At 44.5% G+C, this 20,919-nt stretch overlaps 1 protein-coding gene across 9 annotated transcripts in view; it reads left to right on the forward strand.

Moving 5' to 3' along the window:
• Positions 1-6,400: 6,400 nt before the first annotated feature.
• The window catches only part of MTCL1 (microtubule crosslinking factor 1), a 104,384-nt gene continuing 89,865 nt past the window's right edge, over positions 6,401-20,919 (forward strand). For all 9 annotated transcript variants that reach the window (XM_066183259.1, XM_066183288.1, XM_066183297.1 and 6 more), the window contains exons 1-3: positions 6,401-7,441; positions 18,852-19,076; positions 20,592-20,750. In XM_066183259.1, the coding sequence (XP_066039356.1) occupies positions 6,578-7,441; positions 18,852-19,076; positions 20,592-20,750 (1,248 nt within the window). In that variant the 5' untranslated portion in view covers positions 6,401-6,577. The remainder of the gene's footprint in view (positions 7,442-18,851; positions 19,077-20,591; positions 20,751-20,919) is intronic.

Below are 20,919 nucleotides of genomic sequence, written 5' to 3' on the forward strand. Positions count from 1 at the left end.
TATTTCTGGTGTTGAGATTCTATCAAACTGTATCCTACAAACAGTGTATCCAGTAATGTATATTAATTTCAATAACCAGAAACTGTGAAAAGCATCCATCTTCAGTATGTAACAAGTATATGATCCATCCTTCTTTTTCCTCATTGAACTCCTGATAAATTAGTGCTACCTTTCTGTGCCAGCTCCACACTATCTATGGAGGAAGACCCAAAATGAACTGTTCCTCTTCTAGTGCCTATGATTAGAGACAGCCTTTGATTCTCAGTGATTCTTGACTTATTTGGTCTCTCCCTGTTGCATCTCATCAAACATACGTGATCCTTTGGAAGTTAGGGAGCTGGAAAATGAGTGGCACACGGTGGTGTGCTACAGACAATAGCAGATCCCAAGTACTTGTGCCTACAATAAGAAGTGGACGATAAATTTTTTAAGTGTGCATGTGGGTGTTTATTGACATCACAGGTGGTTTGTGAGGAGAAAAAGTACAAATTTATTAATATTGAAAACCACACTTTCTTTGTTTAGTGCTAAAAGAGGCAGTAACTCTAACAGTAGGGTATATGCTCCTTAGTACAATAGCATGATATAAAATTTTGGGGGTAATTTTCCCACTGGAAATGACAGTTGTCTGTGCTCTGCAGAGGTGGGACTGTGGGTAACAGACCAAGTCAGTCCTCAGCATGGAAGTTTGTGACTCTCAAGCAGGCACCAAACTGGAAAAACTCTGCGGTGCTGAACATAAAGAACTTTACATTCTGACTCTTTGACATTTCCTTGGATATTGAAACAAGAACAGTGCACACTTGGGAGCACCTACCTGTAACAGGGTTGTAGATTTCAGCCTGGGTAGCAGTGACTAACCCAGAGCTGGAGGAACTGGGAGAGAAGGTAGCTCCATGTTTGGGGAGAGTAAGGATGGCTTCACCTATGGGAACCACCTGCTGCTTGCAGAGGGAGGCACAAGCTCCTCCCCACCGAGGGTGCAAGAGCCATGTTTGCTTCCCAACGTGAGCCTGATCCCAGGAGGTTTCTCACACGCAGACACAAAGGCTCAGCACCAGCAGGAATTACTGATACCAGTCAGCGAGCCCTATCAGCCCCTTGGTATTTAAGGGTTGGGTCTTTAATCCCTGCAGTCTGAGGAGGCTTCAAACTCAGATTTCTCACTTGCTTCCCTGACACATGGCCACCTCTGCAAGAGGTGAGGTGCTGCTGTTCTCTGATCAAAGCTGATTGCCTCTGTGTTTAGTGTGGACCTCAAAAATCCCTTTAGAAAGCATTGGTGTTAACTGCACAGCACCCAGGGGCTCCATTGCTGGCTCTGAACGAGCAGGCATGGACAAGGAAAAAGCTCTGGTCATCCATGGAGTTTTATGGCCAAAATTAAGTTTCCCAATGAAGTTAGGAGACTGTGGCATTGGCTGAATGGGTTTTGGGGGATCACAGTTTTGAATGAAAGTGCATAACATCTTCTCATGCTCTTCTTCTACTGCTGAAGTCCCTTACAGGAGCTAGTCATGCAATTATTTTCATTCCCTGATTGAGTTACGGCAATTAGTAATATCATAACTGTAGGACAGAAGCTCCGGTGAAGAACTGACACCTTTAATAATCGGGTTTGGTACAAATAAAGAGCAAGAAGCAACAATCTAGATATAAATCCTGGGACCAGGAACAAAGCTTTTAAAAAGGTCTTCAGGGCTTTGAATCCCTCAGGGAGAGAGAGCAGTTGAGGGATAGCTTGCCAAAAAAAAAAAAAAAAGGATTTGTCAATTTGTGAACTTGAAAATGTCACACATTTTTCTGTTGTAGCTATGCCTCATTGCTGTGAATGTTTGTTAACGTGTCACTGTAACACCTGCTGGCCTTGATTAGGATTCCTCTGGGATGGGATAATCACAGAGCGCAATGTGGCCAAAAAGAAATTACAGCTTATGATCTGCAACATATGAAGGGGGAATAATGATAGACTCAACCAGATTTATGCTGGGTTATCCATACATATGGCCTGTATGGATGCATATGTGTCTTCATTTACTATTTTGATTTTGCTCTGTAAACATCAGTGCTCCCTCATAACTCTGAACCTGGCCATTATAAGTTGGCTGCTCTTATAGTGTCATTGAAGAAGATTTCAAATAGGGATTTGAAATAAGAAAAAATAACAGACTTAGGCTACTGTAAGCTGGGGGGCAAGTTTACGTTTAAATTGAGCCTCTTCACATCTTCTCTAAGTAATTGTAAACTCTCTTGTGCCTCAGCCCAAGAAAAGAATTTAGGCAGTCCTGCACTGCCAAAAACTGTCTTATGCTTTGTAAGATGTGTGATAGCTAATCTTAGTAGTCAGGCTTAGCATCTACTTTTCATAATTATTTGTGCAAATACAGCTCAGTTATCAAATGTCAGCATTAATCAGACAAAGGATATCAGCATTGCCAAAATAAACATGTTGTAAAAAGTGTTGTGTCTGATTATTTGTATTATTCAACCAACACCCAGATGTCCTATTATGTTAAGAGCTACACAAGCATATAAGAAACCATTCCACCAGGAGGGAGTGCATGACTAATTTGCGATAAGAGAAAACAATTGGACATTACAAGCAAATAAAAAGAAAGAGAGAGGAGAATTAGGGGAGTCGTGGTAGTCTGTGACTGCATATTCCTCTAAGAACCAATAATGAGTTTTAAATAAAGGAAAAAAACTGCTTTGATATAAATAAATAAGCAATATGATACCAGTAATTCTTACCAGGCATTTGCCTAGCCCAATTGAGATTTCTGTGGAATGCACTTAGCTTTCATATCAGGGTCTTATCCTCATCCACACCGTGTCTGTTTAAACCATTCTCATAGGGGTCTCCAATAGGCATTGCACGTCAGCAGAGGACAGAGGAACACAGCCAGAATCCTACAGCTGGCCTCATACCACACAAATCTGCCATCTGCACCCAGCCAGGCACATGCCCAGGGAGGGCTACAGGGGCTGCATTTCTTTTTTATTAAATGCCTTATACTGCCAGCACAGCATAAAGGGATCCTGATGTGACTGATCATTCGTCTCCCTCTAACGTGTTCTGCTGCTGCATGTTTTAAGTGCCACAGCCAGACTTTGTTTGAGAATTAATGTGAATAAATCACTTTATTAAGGTGCCTGGTTGAACTGGTGCTGCCTGGGACAGTAAACATTGCGGTATGTTTCAGTGAGAAGAAGGTGGACAGAACACAAAGAAGTGCAGAGTTTACAGAGGTATCTACTCTCCAGTCTCCTTTCCAATCTGAGGTCACCGTGCCTTGTCATGGGCTTTTCATTATTCTGAGTCTCTATTTGTCAAGGGCACCTCCTCAGAAGTCAGAATGAGCTTTAGTCCTCTTTGCCTGCAGGAGCTTGAGGTCAGTGATGCACAGCGATACAAAAGACATCTTAAACGTAAAACATTTAGCAGTTGAAACAAAGCATTTAGTGGGGGAGAAAAGGTAAGTAAGATTTAAAAAAGTGTATTTATTCATATCTTTGCAATGTAAAATTTACGAGGTATCCACAGGAAACTGGGCTCTGTCAGGCACTTAAGTGTCTCAGATTAATTCTCCCAGACAATTCCCAGCCTTTTGTGAATGTGCTCCTTTTTCACATCCCTAATTCTTTTCCCCTCCAGTGCAAAGAAGCCTGGCAGTGTCCCTCAGCTATTGTTTGTAGAAAAGTGGCTTATCTTGAGCCATACTTTTCCTTTCATTTTCCTTTTGAATTGAACCATTCTGTTCATGGGGCAAAGTCAAAACAGGGTACTCATAAATTATCACAGAGCAGTTCCCCTTTCATCACAGGCATAAACACTTTGCAAATCTAGTAGGTGAAGCTGGAATTCTCATCTATTCTTGGAATTTATAGCCAAAACCAAGTGAGAGTGGTGACACAGTAATGCAAAACAACCTTTCTGTTATCTCCCATGTAAGTCAACCTCTATAATACTTAGTGTTTCCATAATAATTACTATTTCTCATTATGAAATACAGCACTTGCCGTCTCTTTCACTCTCTTTCACATTCCCATAAAGGAGAATTCCTTGAACTGCCCAGCAGTGCACTGACAAAAATAATTTTAAAATAATAATTTAAAAAACCCCAACTAGTAGCACAACAGTTTCATAGGGAACACTCATAATATGTGATGGCCTGATAGAAATGCTGTGTCATTAAAATGTAACAGTAGTTTGCATTTTATAAGCCGTTTTTAACTGAGCCACTTCATATTGCTCCTATACACTGATTATCTCATCCAAACAAATAAATTACTACTATTTTACACGGAGGGAGAATAAGGGGACTTATACCTGTGAGTGGGTTTGTTGTGTTTGACTCTCCTCTAAGTGTTTTCTATAATTTTTAAAGGGCTTGGCCCAGTGAAGTCCTGCCGGTAGCTCCAGTAGATGTACATACCGGCAGCAGCCAGTGCGATCTTAGCCACAACAGGTACTTTGCCGTGTGACCTGGAAGGCACGTTTGGATGCGGGAACACAGCTGTCTGGCAGCGAGGCCAGCGGGTGGAAAATAAAGAGCACTAACAGGAGTGGGATTTTCAAGAGTTTGAAAAAACCACCCAACACGGCATGGCATCACCGGCGGGTGCCCCGGAGCAGAGCTTTCATCACTTGCCCACTCGCGGAAGGACCACACCGCCCTGTCGAGGAGGTCTGTTCCTCACCCGGGACGGGGAGGGACCTGGCTACCTCCTCCCCCACCGCTGCCGCTCCAAGCCCCGGCTTTCTCCAGGGGCTGGAGCCGCCCTCGCCCCCGGGCCCGCCGACATCCCGCCCATCACTGCTCTCCCGGCTGGCGCTGCCCACGCCGCCTGCCCGGGGCGCTGTCGTGGAGCTGCTCCCAATTCCTAGAGACCTGTAAATACAGCTTTGATTTGAATGTTTGTTTTGGTTTTTTTTTTTTCACCTTTGCAGCCTTTAGAAAGTAAGGACTACCTGTTGCATACTCATGCGGCAGCGTTATTCAGCAGGATAAATCAGTGTTCCCCTCGTTTACCGGGAGAAAGGACCCGGGGATTGCCCGAGCGATCCTGACTCTTCCCTGGGCAACGTGGTCCGGCCCCGGCCCCGGCCTGACATTGCCAGAACCAGCTGCCCGGTGTAGCCTTGGCCACCCGCCCCGTGGTGCCCGGTCCCCTCAGGCACCGTGGCGCTGAGTCTTGGGGCTTTTGCCTTTCGGGGTAATGCCTTGAGCCCAGATGGGCGGAGCGGGGGACCTGGGGCGTCGCAGGGGGCTGCCCACCCTCCCACCCCCCCCCAAAATGTCCGGGACTGTCCTCCCCTGAGCGCACTGCAGTCCCTGTCGTCCAGACGTGGGTGATCCGAGCCTCCCAAGGCTGAGCTAGAAGCTAAGCATGCTTTTACCACTTTCGTCTGACAGATAGAGCAGCCACCGCGGCTACTCCGAGGTCCGCTGTGCCCCAGCGGAAGAATCGTAAACATCCCGGCTGGTGCTGCTCTGCTGTCCCCATTAAGGCTGTACCTCTTTCCCACGCCTGAGCCTCTCCCCCCTTTCATTTACTCTTCGGGTGCTTTGCAAATGTAAGGGCTGCAATTTCACATCCCCGTGCTCCAAAAGGACTGGTCCGTGTCTTTTGTAGTTCAGCCAGAGCCAGCAACTTGCCGTTATCCTCGGATACTCGGTTCTGCCTCTAGGTGAACCTGTATCTGGCTTGAGCAGGGAGATAATGCAGTGGCTGTTGTTTTGTTGCTGCCAGTCCCTGGAGAGAGCGTTTCCATGAAGTCTTAGCTCGGGGGAAAGAAAACCAAAACAACCAAAACGGCAACGCTATATAGCTCATGACTGCGAAAGCAAAATTTCTCCCCTAAATGAGGTTTTCTGATAGGAAGAGGCCGGCAGAGGCGTCCCTATAATAAAGCGCGAGAGGAAAGTAGTTTGCCGGGCGGGAGGAGAGCAGCCTGGCTGGTTGACAGAGGGGGCGGATCCTGCGCACGGGCGGGCAGCGCCGAGTCGGAGCGGCCCCGGCAGCCGCGGGGCTATTTCAGGAGCCGGGCGGAGGCGGCGGCTGGAGCCGGAGCGGTGATGGGGTTAGCGGAGCCGGTGGGCTGAGCGGGGGGCTTGTAAGCGGAGGCGAAGGCAGCCGGGAAAACACGCCTTTGGCTCGGATTGAGGGGAAAAGGATCGGTTTTTTTCGGCTGCATCACAACTTGGGCAGCATCAAGCTGAGCCAGGCGGAGAGGGGAGCGGGAGGGAAAGGAGGAGGAGGATAAGGAGGAGGAGGAGGAGACGGCTGCCACCGGGGGATTTGGGCTCGATTTATTGAAACAAATCAGTGCTCGGGAGAGAGCGGCGAGGAGGAGGAGGAGGAGAAGGTGGGGGTGGGGGGGGCAGGAAGAGGGGGATCGAGAAAGAAAAGTGTGAGGGCTGTGGCTGGGAGAAGCAGAAGTGATGAGAGAGCGAGCAGGGAGGCTGGAGGAGGCTGCCCGACCTGTCGCCGCGCCCCGCGGGGACCGCCGCTCCTGCCGCCGCCGGGCGCCCCCGCGGCCGCCGCTGCCGCCCCGTCGCCCCCGGCCCGCGCTATGGAGGCGCTGAACGGCCCCGGCCCGGGGCCCGGCGACGCGCTGCGTCCGCCGCCGCCGCCTTCGCCCGGCCACCACCACCCGCACGCCGAGAAGAAGCGGCTGCACCGCGCCCCGTCGCCCGCCAGACCCTTCCTCAAGGACCTTCACGCCCGCGCCGCCGCCAAGCCTCCGCCCGCGCCCCCTAAGTCCCCCGGCCTCCCCGCCCGGGCGCCCTCGTCGCCGCACCCGGGCGTCCACCAGCCCTCCGCGGGGCTCCTGGCGGTGCCGGGCCGCCTCTCCCGCCGCCCCGCCGCCCCGGGGAGCAAGGCGGCCGCCGCCGCCGTCACCGCCGTCGGCAGGGCGGGCGCCAAGGCCGCCCCCTGCGCCAAGCGGGCAGCTCGCGGTCCGGAGCCGGGGCCCGGCGGCCGGGGCGCGGGGCGGCAGCCCGGCGGGGAGGCGGCCCCGCCGCCCGGCAAGGGCAGGAAGGCGAAGCGGGGCGCCGCGGCGGGCAGCGGCCATGCGGCGGCGGCGCTGGTCCGCGTCGGCCACACGGACAGCAGCTCCGACCTCTCCGACTGTCCCTCCGAGCCCCTCTCCGACGAGCAGCGCCTGGCCCCGGCCGCCAGCAGCGACGCCGAGTCCGGCACCGGCTCCAGCGACCGCGAGCGGGAGCCGCCCGCCGCTCATCCCGCCGCCGAGCCGCCCCGCGCCGGCCCCGGCCCCGGGCGCGGAGCTCCGCCGGCCCTCGGCTCCCGCGGGGATGCGCTGCCTGCGGCCGCGGGCGGGGGCCGAGCCCCGAGCCGCGGGGAGCCGCCGCCGCCGGCCCCGGAGGAGCTGCAGCGGGAGGTGGAGGAGCTGCGCTCGGAGAACGAGTACCTCAAGGTGAGCATCGCCCGCGGAGCCCGGCCTCGGCGGGGAAGGGAAGGGCAGAGGGCGGCAGCGGTAGAAACGCTGCCCCCTCCTGCCCGGGAATGCGGGGACCGCGCTTGGAAGGGGGGGGGGGAAGTAGATTGCCGCTGCCTGGAGTCACCTCCCATAGGACCCCCCGCTGGACCAAATGGCAGATTTTACCGGCAGGAGAGAAATAGGGGCAGGGAGAACCAGCCGAGCTCCTCGGTCCCCTCCTTCCCCGCCCCCACGGAGCGGGACCGCCGCACGGCTTAAGGACAGTTAAGGGACTTAAGCGTATGATCGCGGCTCCCTGCAGAGCCCGATTTGTGGGCGCTGGATGAACGTCAGTCCGGTGCAACATGTACCCTGGCAATGTTGCGTTTGGTTGACGCGGTGGTAGCTCAGCAAACCCCGACTCTTTCTGAAGCACCGCAAACACTCTACTGGTTAGCAGGACTTTGCTTTCCAGGAACTGTTTTCCTCAGTTCCTTTTCCCTTTAGGAAAAGCCGAAGAAACAGGTTCCCTCATTTGATGTGAAAAGGATGTCGGCATTATGTGCCCTGCTTATTGTATTTCTTTATCGCTAGGAAGTGAAACCACTCGCTGTGAAGTACTAATAGAACAAGAGCAGCGAGAAAAAAGTGTCATTGCATCCTTGTACAGGTAGAAAAGTACATCATTATGACTCTATCCTCGGAGAAACAGGAAAGCTAAATTCAGGCGAGCTCTGAGCTGGGCTGACCTGTGGGAACCTTTAGTTGGACTTGTACTTACAATCTGATCTTTTGGCAGAGCAAAGAAGCTGCATCCATAAAGATCTATAAATAAGATAAACTGAGATAATCCTGTAACCACAGCCACTGTTTGACTCTGCCTCTGGTGAAAACAATCTTTGTTCCCTGATACTGGGAACACCCTGTTGTCTAGCAAAATAACCATGAAAATCCATGTAAATCTAGGATTCTTACTCGAATAAAAACTGGAGTTTTGTGTATAACCTTGGGAAAGAAGGGGCATAAAGATACAGGCTAGGCTCTTTAGGGGTTTTGGCTAAGGTACAAGAAACAATATTCAGCATAGCAAAAGGGTAACAGCAGGGGTGCTGCAAGGTTCTTCGCCGGGTCTAGTGCTGCTTAGTGAACTGGAAAAAGGAATGAGCAATGATACAGCAAAATTTGCAGATGACATTAAGTTTTTCTAGCTCAAATCAAGTCCAGCAAAGATCAGAGAGAACTTAATCATAAAGTTAACCCCTGAGGAACATGTGAAAAATAAAGGCAGAGGATGGTAAATAAATCTTAAATATTAAAATCTGAAATGCTTGGAGGGCAAAAGTGTGCACTTTTCTGTTTAAGTGTGTTGTGTTAACTCAGGAGCATCATGAGAGAAGGAGAAATGAAAATCTGCAAAAATTGTTAGATTGCAGTGGGAACTGAACAGAGACTAACTATGAAAATCTGGCAATACTTTATAGAACTGTAGCTGTTACACTCACTGGTCAGTGAGTGTACCTGAAGTACTGTGGGCACTGTTAGTCATCTAGAAAAGGATAAAACAAAACTAGACCAATAAAAATTATTGGCTCATAGCAAAGCTTTTATAGCACTCACTGCATAGGAAACTCGAGTGTGGTAGGGAAATGTAATAGTCTATAAAAAGATGAGCAGCACAGAGAACCTTTATCACAAGCTTCTGTTTTATTTGACAGCCTAGAAGCAAGAGGAGATGAAATCAGAATTGATAATGGGAATCACTTAAAGAGTAGCTAGCTGGCACTGCCATTAGAAGTCATGAAGTCAAGGAGCATCTCCTTGCATTATAGGATTTGCACAAGTATATGAGTATTATAGACTTAAACCAATAAAAAGTGCGTGTCATGCTCTTTCTTTATACTGAAAGTGATTTTTAACTATGGGAAACTAAAAAATAAGAGTGACTGAATTGTCTAGACAGACCCCTGTTAGTGTGTCGCACCTGAGGAACCCTGTGATCGTGGGACCTAGTTGACAAGGGCAAGTCTTAGGTGTAGAACTTCATTCTGCTTCATTCCAAATTTTTCACCCTGTGCAACAATGTCTTCAGATCTTTCATCTTGATGTCTTCATCATCTACAGCAATTGTGTCCTGACTCTTTTTTTTTGATTCAGATTGTGACTTTATCATGCTAAAAATGTTTCTGAGTCTGGTAGGATAATACAGACTGGTTTCTTTGGTGGGCATGTCCTGGCGCCTGGAAAGCCATGAGCTAACAGTATTGCCTCTTCTGAGGGAAATGAGTACATTGTCTGCTTTCCTTGGCCACCTGAGTGTGTGAGATCTTAGTTCTGCTCCTCTGTCAAAATGGTTGGAAACAGCCCAGTGGTGCAAAAATTATCAGGAGAATTCCCAAACCTCATTTGCCTTTCCTAGGAAAACCTATTAAAAAGTCTGCAAATTAAAACCACATCAGTGTCTGAGTTGTTTACTTGTGGGTTTGTTCTGTGTGTTTTTTTACAATGTAGTTCTCTGGGTTGGCATTGGAGTGAGCTGTGTTTCTCCAGAAGGGGCTAAGGGATAACAGGGATGCTGTCAACTGTAAATAGACAAATTATTAGATAAATCCCAGAAGAAACTGTTAATTTCCTGAGCATGGCCACAAGCCAAATTTTGTGGGTTTTCACTCCTCCTTATCCCTCCCTGCAGCTGGAGTGCAGCCCTAACTGCACATAATAAAGTCTTTTTCAGAGAGTTTTAACTTTCATGTAGGAAGGTCTTTCATGTACCTTTCACATGTCTGTAACACAAGTTATAGAAGATACACACACACGCACACACAGAGACTTAGTGCTAAAGATTACTAGAGATTAAAGTGTTACCAGAAAGAAAAAAAAAAAAGAACAAACACAATCATTTGTTTTTGTTTCTATACACTAAGTACTAGAAAGTTTTCCAGAATGTACAGCAAGCTGCTGCTTCTGCAAACATATCAGACTTATACCATGAGCCAGATTTTAACTTGGTATCAAGTTTCCACCTTATGTATTTCCAGGACTTTACTCTAGATAAGAAGCTGTAGCCATAGCTAATTAGATGCAAAGCTAAGCCTGTAGTTGAAGTGCATGAGGAGAAGTGTTTACATTGAGAAGCCTCTCTTCTACTACCTCTGTGAAATTTCGTTTTTGATTTCAGTTTCATGTATTCCTTGCATGACCTTATTTCAGCTACCTGTGGGGAAAGGCTGTAATACTACAGCAGCATTTAAAAGATATCGCTTAGTTGTTGATGTCAAAAAAGAGAAATTTTGTCGTGGTGCCTGACTCTGTAGGACCAGGAGATCCTTGGTAACTGCTGGTAGTAGATAAAGTTTTAGTTATTGCTAGTCAGTCCTGTTGGTAGTAGCAAAATACTGCCCACGCAAGTGGTTGATTTTCAATTTTACTTTAAAGTGTCCAGCACACGGAGAAGTGTCATTCACTATGCGAGTCCTTGGGAAACTTGGGAAGAAGCCCTTTGTGGCATGGAGCCCTCAGGGGGGTGAGGAATCTTAAGGAAGAGGGCCCAAATTTTAGCAATTAGACATGTCTTTTCTTTGTCTCAGCCAAACTTTAATTTAGACTGTGTTAATTAAATAAATGTGCCAGCAGAAACAGCAGCAGTGTTTTAGTCACAACACACGCCCCTTTTCTGTTCGCACCCTTCATGGCCATAATGTGAAAGCAGCCTCCTACATGAGGCATGACACTTCCTACACTTCCTTAAAATAAAACTGGTGCTTGCTGTGCTTTTCTTTTTTACCTGGCCTTCTCTTTGTGCCTTTGCACCTATGTGTTGGTACAAGTTCAATATGCCGGAAATGCTGCTACAGTGTGGATTAGCACAGAAATATACTATCTTGGATTTATTAGATAACTGTCTTTTCTGTCTTGCTTTGTCTTTTTTTGTTTCTATATTCATTTGTAACTGTGGCATATTCTGGCTATAAATTGACTAAGGGGCCACTCCGGGGCCCGTATTCCACTCTGATGCATCTAAACTATTTTTTGTTTTAAATCACAATGTGTGTCATGTGAGGTTACATTGTATTTCTTTACTCACTTGAAACTGTAGCTCTTTGAGTTGTAGCCTTGCGCTGAACTCGGGGGGAGTAACTCTGCTTCTTTTATTAACCTGCAGGGATTTGTGGTTGTCAAAGGGTTTTGCAGAGAAAAATGATGCAAAGTGATGGCACCAATTTTTTTTTTCCGTTTAGTGAGGGTTACCAGGGTTAGCAAAACAAAGCCCATCCCACATCTCTACTTGACAAGCTGCATTTCCCACCTGGAGAGTGGTGGCCCCGGAGAGAACGAAGGTGGTAACACCGCCCGGGGCACAAAGCCCACGTGGCTGGGCTCAGCCGGAGGGATGTTCAGCTGCCGAGGGAGATTTCACTTTGGGGGAACAAAAGGGAGACCATGAGCCTTGTTAGCTCCAGCTGTGTCCCTGGCAGTCCCCACCCTGCCTGGAGGGGATGAGCTGTGTGATGCACAGGGCAATTCTTGATGGCCCTCAAAAAACGCCATCGATGTTGCCATTGAGGAGTGCTGGAAGAGCTTCATCAGGCACAGTCAAGGATATGCGTGGAAACAATGCTGTAGCTAATGCTTGAATGAGGCAGAAAAGCTGCCAGATGCCGGTCTCGCTCTCAGATCCTGCAAAGTTAAACTAGCCCTTAAGTCAACAGGTGCTCACGGTCTTATGACTTTTCAGTTCACATCTTGGTTTGTGCACAAGCTTCAGAACACGTTGGATTGGTGCATGACTTGTAAAGTAGTCTGATTTGAGAGCTAAATAATGACATCAGGGGCCCAGGGACTTGGGGTTCATTAACATATTCTGCAAGAGGCAAAAATAATGGTTGTTGCTTTCTTCCCAATCAAAGCCTTTCAGAGCATATTTATCCCTGCTGCAGTTCTGCTGAGAAGTGCTATGGGGGATGTGTTTATTCCTTAGCAGCAGCAGCAGCAGCAGCAGCAGAATCTCCTACATATAGACAGTTTGAGATATTTAAAACATGAAAACAGAGATTATGTAAAATCACAGTTCATGAATCTTAGATTTATCAAGGACTTTCTAGAAGCTCTGGATTTGCCAGTGCAATAGCAGCTACCCACTGTAATTTTGACTCTTCCTCCCTTCCCCACTCTCCCCTCATTTGACTAAATGTATATGAAATAACTTTCTATTTGGAAAATAGTACTGACAAAATCTATAAATATGACTTTTGGGTAAAATAATAAACATATTTTATATACATAATTGAATTTCCTCTTTCATTTGCATTTTCTTAAATATTATACAATTTATTGATTTTGTGTGTTTTTGTCTTCCTAGTTTGCAAGTATTTTCAACTTAATATATCACTTCTGGACACTAATGTATTCTAATTCACTGGAGCCTTTAAAGACTTCACCAGTGTACATAAGTGTATTCATAGAGTAATGAATTCAGTATCCATGTATTTTTTATTCTGTTTTTTTGCAAGTAATTTCTCCCTAATAATAATTTTCAAGATTTCTTTGACACATGGTTGTGTTCCACTATTTAGTCTCTGTTCAGGCTCTAAGATAAGAGCTTTTTTATTTAAGGCAGTAATTCATCTCAGTGATGGTAGATCAGCAGGCTGACCTAAATGCAAGCGGTGCAGATGACCGTTCCTCTGTATTTACACACAGTTTAGTGGTCTTGCTTTGGACCGCATTTAGTCTGGCCCCTTGAACAAAACATCCCCATCATGCACATGTTTTAAGGTTGTCCAGAGGACTCAAGTAATGGAGCACATTTAATGCATGCTTGGAGTGTAGGTCTCTGTTTTATTTCAGGAGGAATCAGTTTCTTGCATGCTCTGTGGACAGAATGAGTGTGCAGTTGGTGGAGAAATTGAGTTGATTGGAGTTGATTGGAAAATTTGTTTTCAAACCTTGTTGCAGATCATAACCAGACTGGCTGGGTAGACAGAGCCCATAAGTTATGCAAGTATTCCTGGTCATTTCAATGGGAATGACTCAGATGGGTTGCTCAGTGTAATAGCTGCATGGCCTGACCTTTTCTCACTCTTTCTCTCTCTGTCTCTCTCTCTCTCTTTTTTTTTTTTTTTTTTTTTTTTTTTTGTAAAGAATCATAAACAAGGCATATTCCTATAATTTGTTCTTAATTATACTTTCTTATAATTAAATCAATAATAAACGACCATGACATCAGTAAAGGTATTAATGAGATAATGGCTTCTCTTCTGACAGGCAAGTGTTCAATTTGCACAGTACGGACAGAAAATGACCTATCAGTATGTATCTGGGCTACACAGTGATGGAAATGCACACAAGGCTTTCCCCTTCTCAGCCAGTTCACATTGGCTGGGCACACTGACAGGCAAATGGGAAATCCTAATTCAGTTGCTTTTGAGCTGCAATCTCGGGGACTCCTGCCACTAGAGTGGCAATTTGTGTGGCTCTGTGTCCCTACAGCCACCCTGTGACTCTCAGATGGGTAGTTCCTATTAGACCCCAAATAGCTGGCCTTTAGGAAGTCATTTGGGCCAAGTGAAACCAAAAGTTGAAAGACTCAGGAGCTGGTGCAACTTGATTTCTACTGCAAACTTGGAAGAGCTGCCACTTAGAAAACATGCTTCCATTAATTTTTTTTCTGATGACCAGAGTGACATTGAGAAAGAAAAGCTGTTTAGCTTTTCCTAAACAATATTCCTTCTTGCAGGACACTGCCTCATGCTGTTTTTACTGAAAGTAATAGCATAATTACCATTAAATTAAAAGGGATCGAGAGGAGGCTTTCATTCCCTTCAGGAATGCACAGCAAAGTGAAGCTTCTGATGCCAGCACTTAACCTCTCAATTTCAATTGCCACTTTGGGGTGCGGGAGCAGGTCCTCCCTGTTTATGGAAGGGAGCAGCTCTCCATTTTTAGATGAACAAAGAGGGATGGCTGCTTTTTTGCCTGTTTGTTTTAATTACTTTTAAGTGCCTATTCTGATCTCTTTCTTCAGTTTTACAATATTAAAGTCTACAGTATGAGGCTCAATACCTCCTGAGAGAAAGAGCTTTAATTCTAACTCACAATAATAAGAGTAGTAAGAACAATACATTTTAATTAAGTCAAGGCTTTGGCTTATCTGTTATTTCCATCTGCCTTGCAGCCAGAGCATCCCTTTCTTGCAAACCACCACGCTGGGAGTTTTGGCTTTGCTGCATTTACCTTTGATTTCACAAATGATTGAAATGTTTTCCTTCAGAGCAGTAGTTTGCCAGTTTAGTAAGTAGCTCAAACTACCATCATAGTTTGAGTTATAATTTCCCCTTCCATGGGTCTTTAACCTAGATTCCTTCATCTTCTGTGCATGGATCACTTCAGAAGAAGAGTTAAAGCTGTTCTGATTTTCCAGGTGCAATTGTAGCAGTTCTGACTTAGGATATGTTACCATGCAGTTTCAGTGTCCACAGCAGAATTACAAGTGTTTGCCAAGGAGAATAAGCCGGTAAAAAATGAAAGCATCTACACCCTTGTCACTGGCTTTGTGGTCTGTATCGAAAGTGAGATCGTGTCTTCATTTTAAGTAAAGTTAAACTGTTATGGTTTAGTTAAAAGTTATCCCAGTATCTATAATTGTGTGCTGACTGACATACAAAATCTGAGCCAGATTTTTCAGAGGTGACATGTTCCTCTCTATTTATTTATTATATAAAAATAGGACTTCATGTTGCTATTCAAAAAGACTTAATCTGTCTGATTTGATCTGGTTCTTTTCCTCTCTGGGCTGGGCAGACAACATAGGTTGAAGCCCCAAGCACTGCAGCAATACAGCAGAAAATGGGCTGACACTGCATGCAGCCTGTACAGTGAAGTTTCTGTTCCTTATACAGTCAAAACTGTTTGTGGTCTCATGTTGCCTTCTTTTAAAGCTCATCCAAAGAGTGCTGTATCTCTAAATACAAGAAGTCAGGACACAGTTTGATTTCTAGTGAAAATTTTGGGAGCAGAAAAGAAACTCAGTTTAGTAAAAAAATATCTGAGAGGAGATCTGTGTGGAATTTTAAAGTACAGCTTCCTTCATTGTATTCTAAATTTTAATTTATCTGCAAAATTACGCTAGAGAAAAACAAACTCTATTTAAAACCAAAACCAGAGGCAAGCATAGCACAAAAAACCCAAACAAACAAAATATCCAAAACCCAAACAAAACAAATACATTTAAAAAAACAACAGCAACAAATAAACCAAAACAAAACAAAAAACCAACAACCAACTAACCAAACAAAATAAAACCCCACAACACCGGCTTGCAAAGTCACAGTTGTGCTCCTAAGGGAGAAAACTTTGGTTTACCAGGAGGTTAAAGACAGTCCTATCTCCTGAAACATAGCTCATGCCAATGCTTGCAACTCTTTGAGGAACTTTGGTGTGAGGAAAGACATTGGATTCAATCTCCAATAGAGACGGAGTGACTTTTAGGGCTGGGAGAACTCCCAAGCCCACAGATAGGATTTGGAAATATTCAGTTTCATAGGGATGAGTGTTTCAGGGACTGGGTTGTTTAAAATCATGTGAGTTTCACTTTCCAAATTTGGTTGCAATAAATGCTTTGAAATCAAATATTGTTTATTATTTGTCTTTAGAAACCAACCATATTTACTACCAAAAAAAACCTGGTAAAGATAAGAAGGAAGTTTAAGTGATGAGCAATGACATTATAATTGCAGGCTACTTTATAATGAAAGCCATTGCTTAGTTCTCAAATGTAAACATCAGATTATAAACTAGATCCTATTAATTTGTTGATGACAGTTGTTTTTCTTCATTGTGGATTTATGATTCAAAATTTTAATTTACAACCAAATTATGAATCTAACATTAGCATTCTGAAGATGACATTAAAAAGTTGATTGAACTTAAACCTAGTTGAGGTAAATTCAACCCCTGAGTCTGCAGACAAACCTTAAGAAATAACTCTTGTCCTGTTCATTCCATAGGGGCTGTGTTAGCTCTGACTGGTAAAGACTCTACTTTTGGTATGAGTACCTTAGCCAAAATACCTCGTTAATAAACTGATAATGCACAAGTGTACTCCTTTTCTTGGGTTCAAAAGCCACTGCTACTCTCTAATCAGTTTCTAAAACCTTGACGTTTTCTTCTGCATCTCTTATCTTCACTGGGTAAACTTTTACTTTACCTCTTGAAAGTGTCTAGAAATGTGAAGCGTAGTGATAAGTGTGTACACAGAAAAGAAAAGCAGGTCTCGTTCCCAATCCAATCAAGCATGCACTGCTATGTTTTTCTTTTTAAAAATATACATCATTTATCGAAACTTTACCAGTGCGTTGGCTGTAAATTGTCCAGACTATTTGGCTGTGTCCTGAGGAGGAGTGGATAGAGCCTGGATCCTAAATTGTTTTGAAATAATCCTGCTGGGTTTGGTCTGCAGAGCTCATTTGCTTCCATGAAGTCAGCTGTTTCTGCCTAATTAATGTATTTGTAACTTCTGAGGATGTTATTGCTGCAAGGGTAACCTCGATGACTGCTTACACTATTCCTTTTCAGACAGTGTATGGTGTGAGCATGATCCAGCTCACCGGGGAGTAACCCTTCAGTTTATCCATCCACACATATATCCTGCTCCTGCATCTGTCGCAGAGAGACTGCAGGACAGGATGCTCCCAGAGCAGAAATCTGAATATATTGAGAATGTACAGTGACATAGTGGGCTTGTGAGAAAGCTTCTTTGTCCTTCCAGAGCATCTAGGGAGGACAGTGTAGGGCCCTGGGTGGGCTGTGCTGGTGGAGCAAAGCCTCACTGGGGAGCCCAGAGTAATTTTGTGATTTTGGAAATAACAGGCCTTGTGTGTACCCAAAATTTATACTGGCCCAACTAATTGAAATTAAACCATAGCTGTAAAAATATTGGAGTTTTTATACATGGATGGGATTTTGGTAAGAGTAACACTGTAATTCTAACATGACTGTCAAGGCTAAAGAACTCATCTACCCATTTTCTTTTGGTCAGGACTGTGCTCAGGGACAAGATCTGCCCTGCATTTGTTGTCAAAGCTCCAATGAAGCAAGATTAATACGTCAGTCTGATTATGCCATGGGAAGGGGGAATATTTGAGAGGACTGCCAGGAAAGTATGGACAGAGTGTTCATGCAGGGATTGGACAGGGTTCAGCCAGGGGCAGGGGGAGCTTTGTCAAGGGTTCTGACTTCATAGCGGTGCCCTCTCCACCTGAGACAAGTGTGAAGCATTCTCTGGCCACCCTTGGTATTTCAGGTGTGAAATAATCTCCAGCCATCCTTGGTATTCCAAGAGTGATTTACAGATCTGAAGTGAGGTCACAGTGCAGCTAGCTCCAGTACAAGTTCTCCTGAAATCTTAGTTAAGCAATGTTTTCCACAGAAAATTTGGTCTTCATAATATCAAATGCAGTTTTAAAGAAACCAATTTAAAAATTAATAGTTAATTTCAAATATTCTCCTCCTGCCTATTTTTCTTGATTCCCCCCCCCCCCAGCTTTGTTCAGTTTGTAGAATCATCTTTTTTTTTTCTCATGCAGTAGTTTAATCGCTCGTACCCCTCTGCCTGGAAGACCTTTATAACAGTTCTGGCTTTGGAGCTTCAGTCACGCACGTTTTAAACAAATGGCAATTACAGAGCTTATCCTGTTCAGCTGTAAATCTTTAATCTGACTTTAGAGAGCAAGTGCTACTCGTGATATAATGTGGAACTGGGACAGTTCATGATGCCCAGAAAAGAATGAGCAGGTTATTCCCACGGGCACAGGTTTGGTTTTGTTCCTGTGGTCCTGTTGAGATATCTGTGAACACAACAAAACCCCACTTTCTCCTGCACACAATCCACATGTCCTAATCCAGTGCACAGTGTTAGGCTCAGATGGGACAGCATTTCCATATGGAGCAGTTCAGTATTTCGTGTAAAGCACTTTTCCTTCTTCCCTAAAAATTTCATTTTTAGGAGGTGTTGGTTGTTATAAAGGCACACCACACAGAGATGTTAGGTACTTGGTTAAGTAGGTTTACTGTAGTCTAAGTAAAGCAAGGAATCAGTTCAAATAGTGGTAAAGTATTGTGCAATTTTAATTTTAAGATGGTAAAATGAAGGTTACCAGTTTCAGGAGACATGAACATCTGGTTTGTTTTTAATTATCAAAGCAGTTGAAAGAAATATGACAAGTATTCGTTAATTTAGTTTCAGCATAATTACTCAACGTTGGGTTAAAACTTCTGTTCCTGTGACTTCTGGAGCTGCGTGTTGCAGTCTGTATCATTTCATTAATGTGGTATCCTAGTGAGCATGTTTCCTATTTTGCTCCCATGGGTGAAATTTAGAGGTATGATGGAGCACTGTTTTGACTCCTCACAGGATGAACTGGATGAACTTCGGGCTGAAATGGAAGAAATGCGTGACAGCTATTTAGAGGAAGATGTTTACCAGCTGCAGGAGCTCCGGCGAGAGCTGGACCGGGCAAACAAGAATTGCCGCATTCTGCAATATCGTCTCAGGAAAGCAGAACAGAAAAGCTTGAAAGTTGCACAAACAGGCCATGTGGATGGAGAGCTCATTAGGAGCCTGGAACAAGATTTAAAGGTGAGTTGAGAGATTCATATTCACAGTGAAAGAGAGCAGACTGTGATGTGGCTCTCTGCAATGGAACTGAGGGTGACACATGAAACAAGCAGTAGTTCTCCAAATGTCATGACCAATTTCCTTCTGCTGTGGTGGAGAAACAAATATTCAGCTCATCGCCATAAAAAGATGTGTCAGTGAGTAAAAAAGCATGTGTTCAGATTCAAAATGAAAGAAATACAGTCAAGTTACATTTCTGCATTTGAAAGATTTAAAGGGTTTTGTTTTACTGGTTTTACTGAAAACCTTAGCTTTGCAATACTGTATAAACAAAACCTGATATGCTTTTTCCAGTTCATGCTGTTTCTTTCCTTTTCACTTCTTGCTTATGCCAGATAACTGGAAAGAAAAAAAGTCTAAGTTGCACTTCTTAGTGTCTAGTGAGTTACCTGTAACAGAAACAGACTGTTTTAATATTTTTGCAGGGCAGATAGAGAATTGAAATGCTCTTTCCCTACAAACATGAATAGCTGTAAGAATTTTATTCATACTGAAACAATTTTTGTATCTTTCAGAAATGCTTCTTCCATCAAGACCAAGTAAATCTTTGTATAGATACGATGTTTATTTAGGTTTACTCATCTTTCTTTATATTGCTATCTTGTAGCTGTTTTTAAAATATCATCTGTAGAGAGGGACTTCTTGCAACTAGAATTGTAGTTAATATTGTACTTAAAAATGCACAACATAAAACCTGAGACTGGAATGATTTGTTGTCAGCAGTGGAAATGAGAGTAACAAATCATGTCATCAAACCTTTTAAAATGTCAGATCTAATTTTTCTTTTATGACGGAAACTGAATTATAACCTTATAACAAGAGCAGTGATACATTGCTCAGTAAAAATCTTGTACCTAGATTTCAATGAAAAAGATATTGAGTGTTTTTAGTTAGTTGGCTTTGTAATTCCATAATTCCTTGTGCTGTATGATGTATCACCTTTACAAATGGTTTTGGAGTAAATATCAAGTCTTGTTAGGCTGGACTCAGGAAACCTAAGCTAGCATGTATATCTTTCATATCACTCTTGCCTAGTTGTGATTGCTGCTAGAGCAGCAAGTTTGTGTGGCTGCGACTGCTGCACACACGTTGCTTTGATCGATGGCCCATCAGCTTTACAGCACAATTCCTTGTCTTTGGCTTTATCCATGTGATGTGCTGGGACTTTGATGGGCAGCTTTGGTGTCTGCTTGTTTCTTCCTGCTGTTCATGACATTGCCTTAGCATAATGTGGAGAGGGAGCTGGAGATGGGTAATCAAATATATTTTCATTCTGGATTTCTTTATTAGAAATGAATATTCATTTCGGTACTTGGAAGGCTTGGAGTGTTCCATCAACAGTGTCATAATTGAATTAAAAATCTCTTGGCTGTCTAGGGCTGCAATATGCTTAACTCTGTCTCCTAACTGTAAGAGACATACTGTAGCTGTTGCTCCTCATGGATGATCTTCATGCATTTGTGCTCTTTTGACCAGGTAGCCAAAGATGTTTCTGTCAGACTGCACCATGAGCTGGAGAGTGTGGAGGAGAAACGAGTTAAAGCAGAAGATGAAAATGAAGTGCTTCGGCAGCAAATCATTGAGGTGGAAGTATCCAAGCAGACACTGCAAAATGAGCTGGACAAGTTAAAAGAGGTAAGCAGTTGTCAGAAAAGCCATGCAGAGCAGTATTGCTGGGTTAGAATGACTATTTGGCACACAGGTGTCTTAGACTAATTCTTACATTAAATGCTTGCTGATATTGCTTGTACTATTGCCCGAGAGGTCTCCTTTGTTATATGTCCCAGATACGTCATCGGTAATT

This window comes from Chamaea fasciata, unplaced genomic scaffold, assembly GCF_029207755.1.
Source record: "Chamaea fasciata isolate MVZ Bird 193981 ecotype frontalis unplaced genomic scaffold, bChaFas1.0.hap1 SCAF_1, whole genome shotgun sequence".
In the NCBI taxonomy this organism is placed as follows: Eukaryota; Metazoa; Chordata; class Aves; order Passeriformes; family Sylviidae; genus Chamaea; species Chamaea fasciata.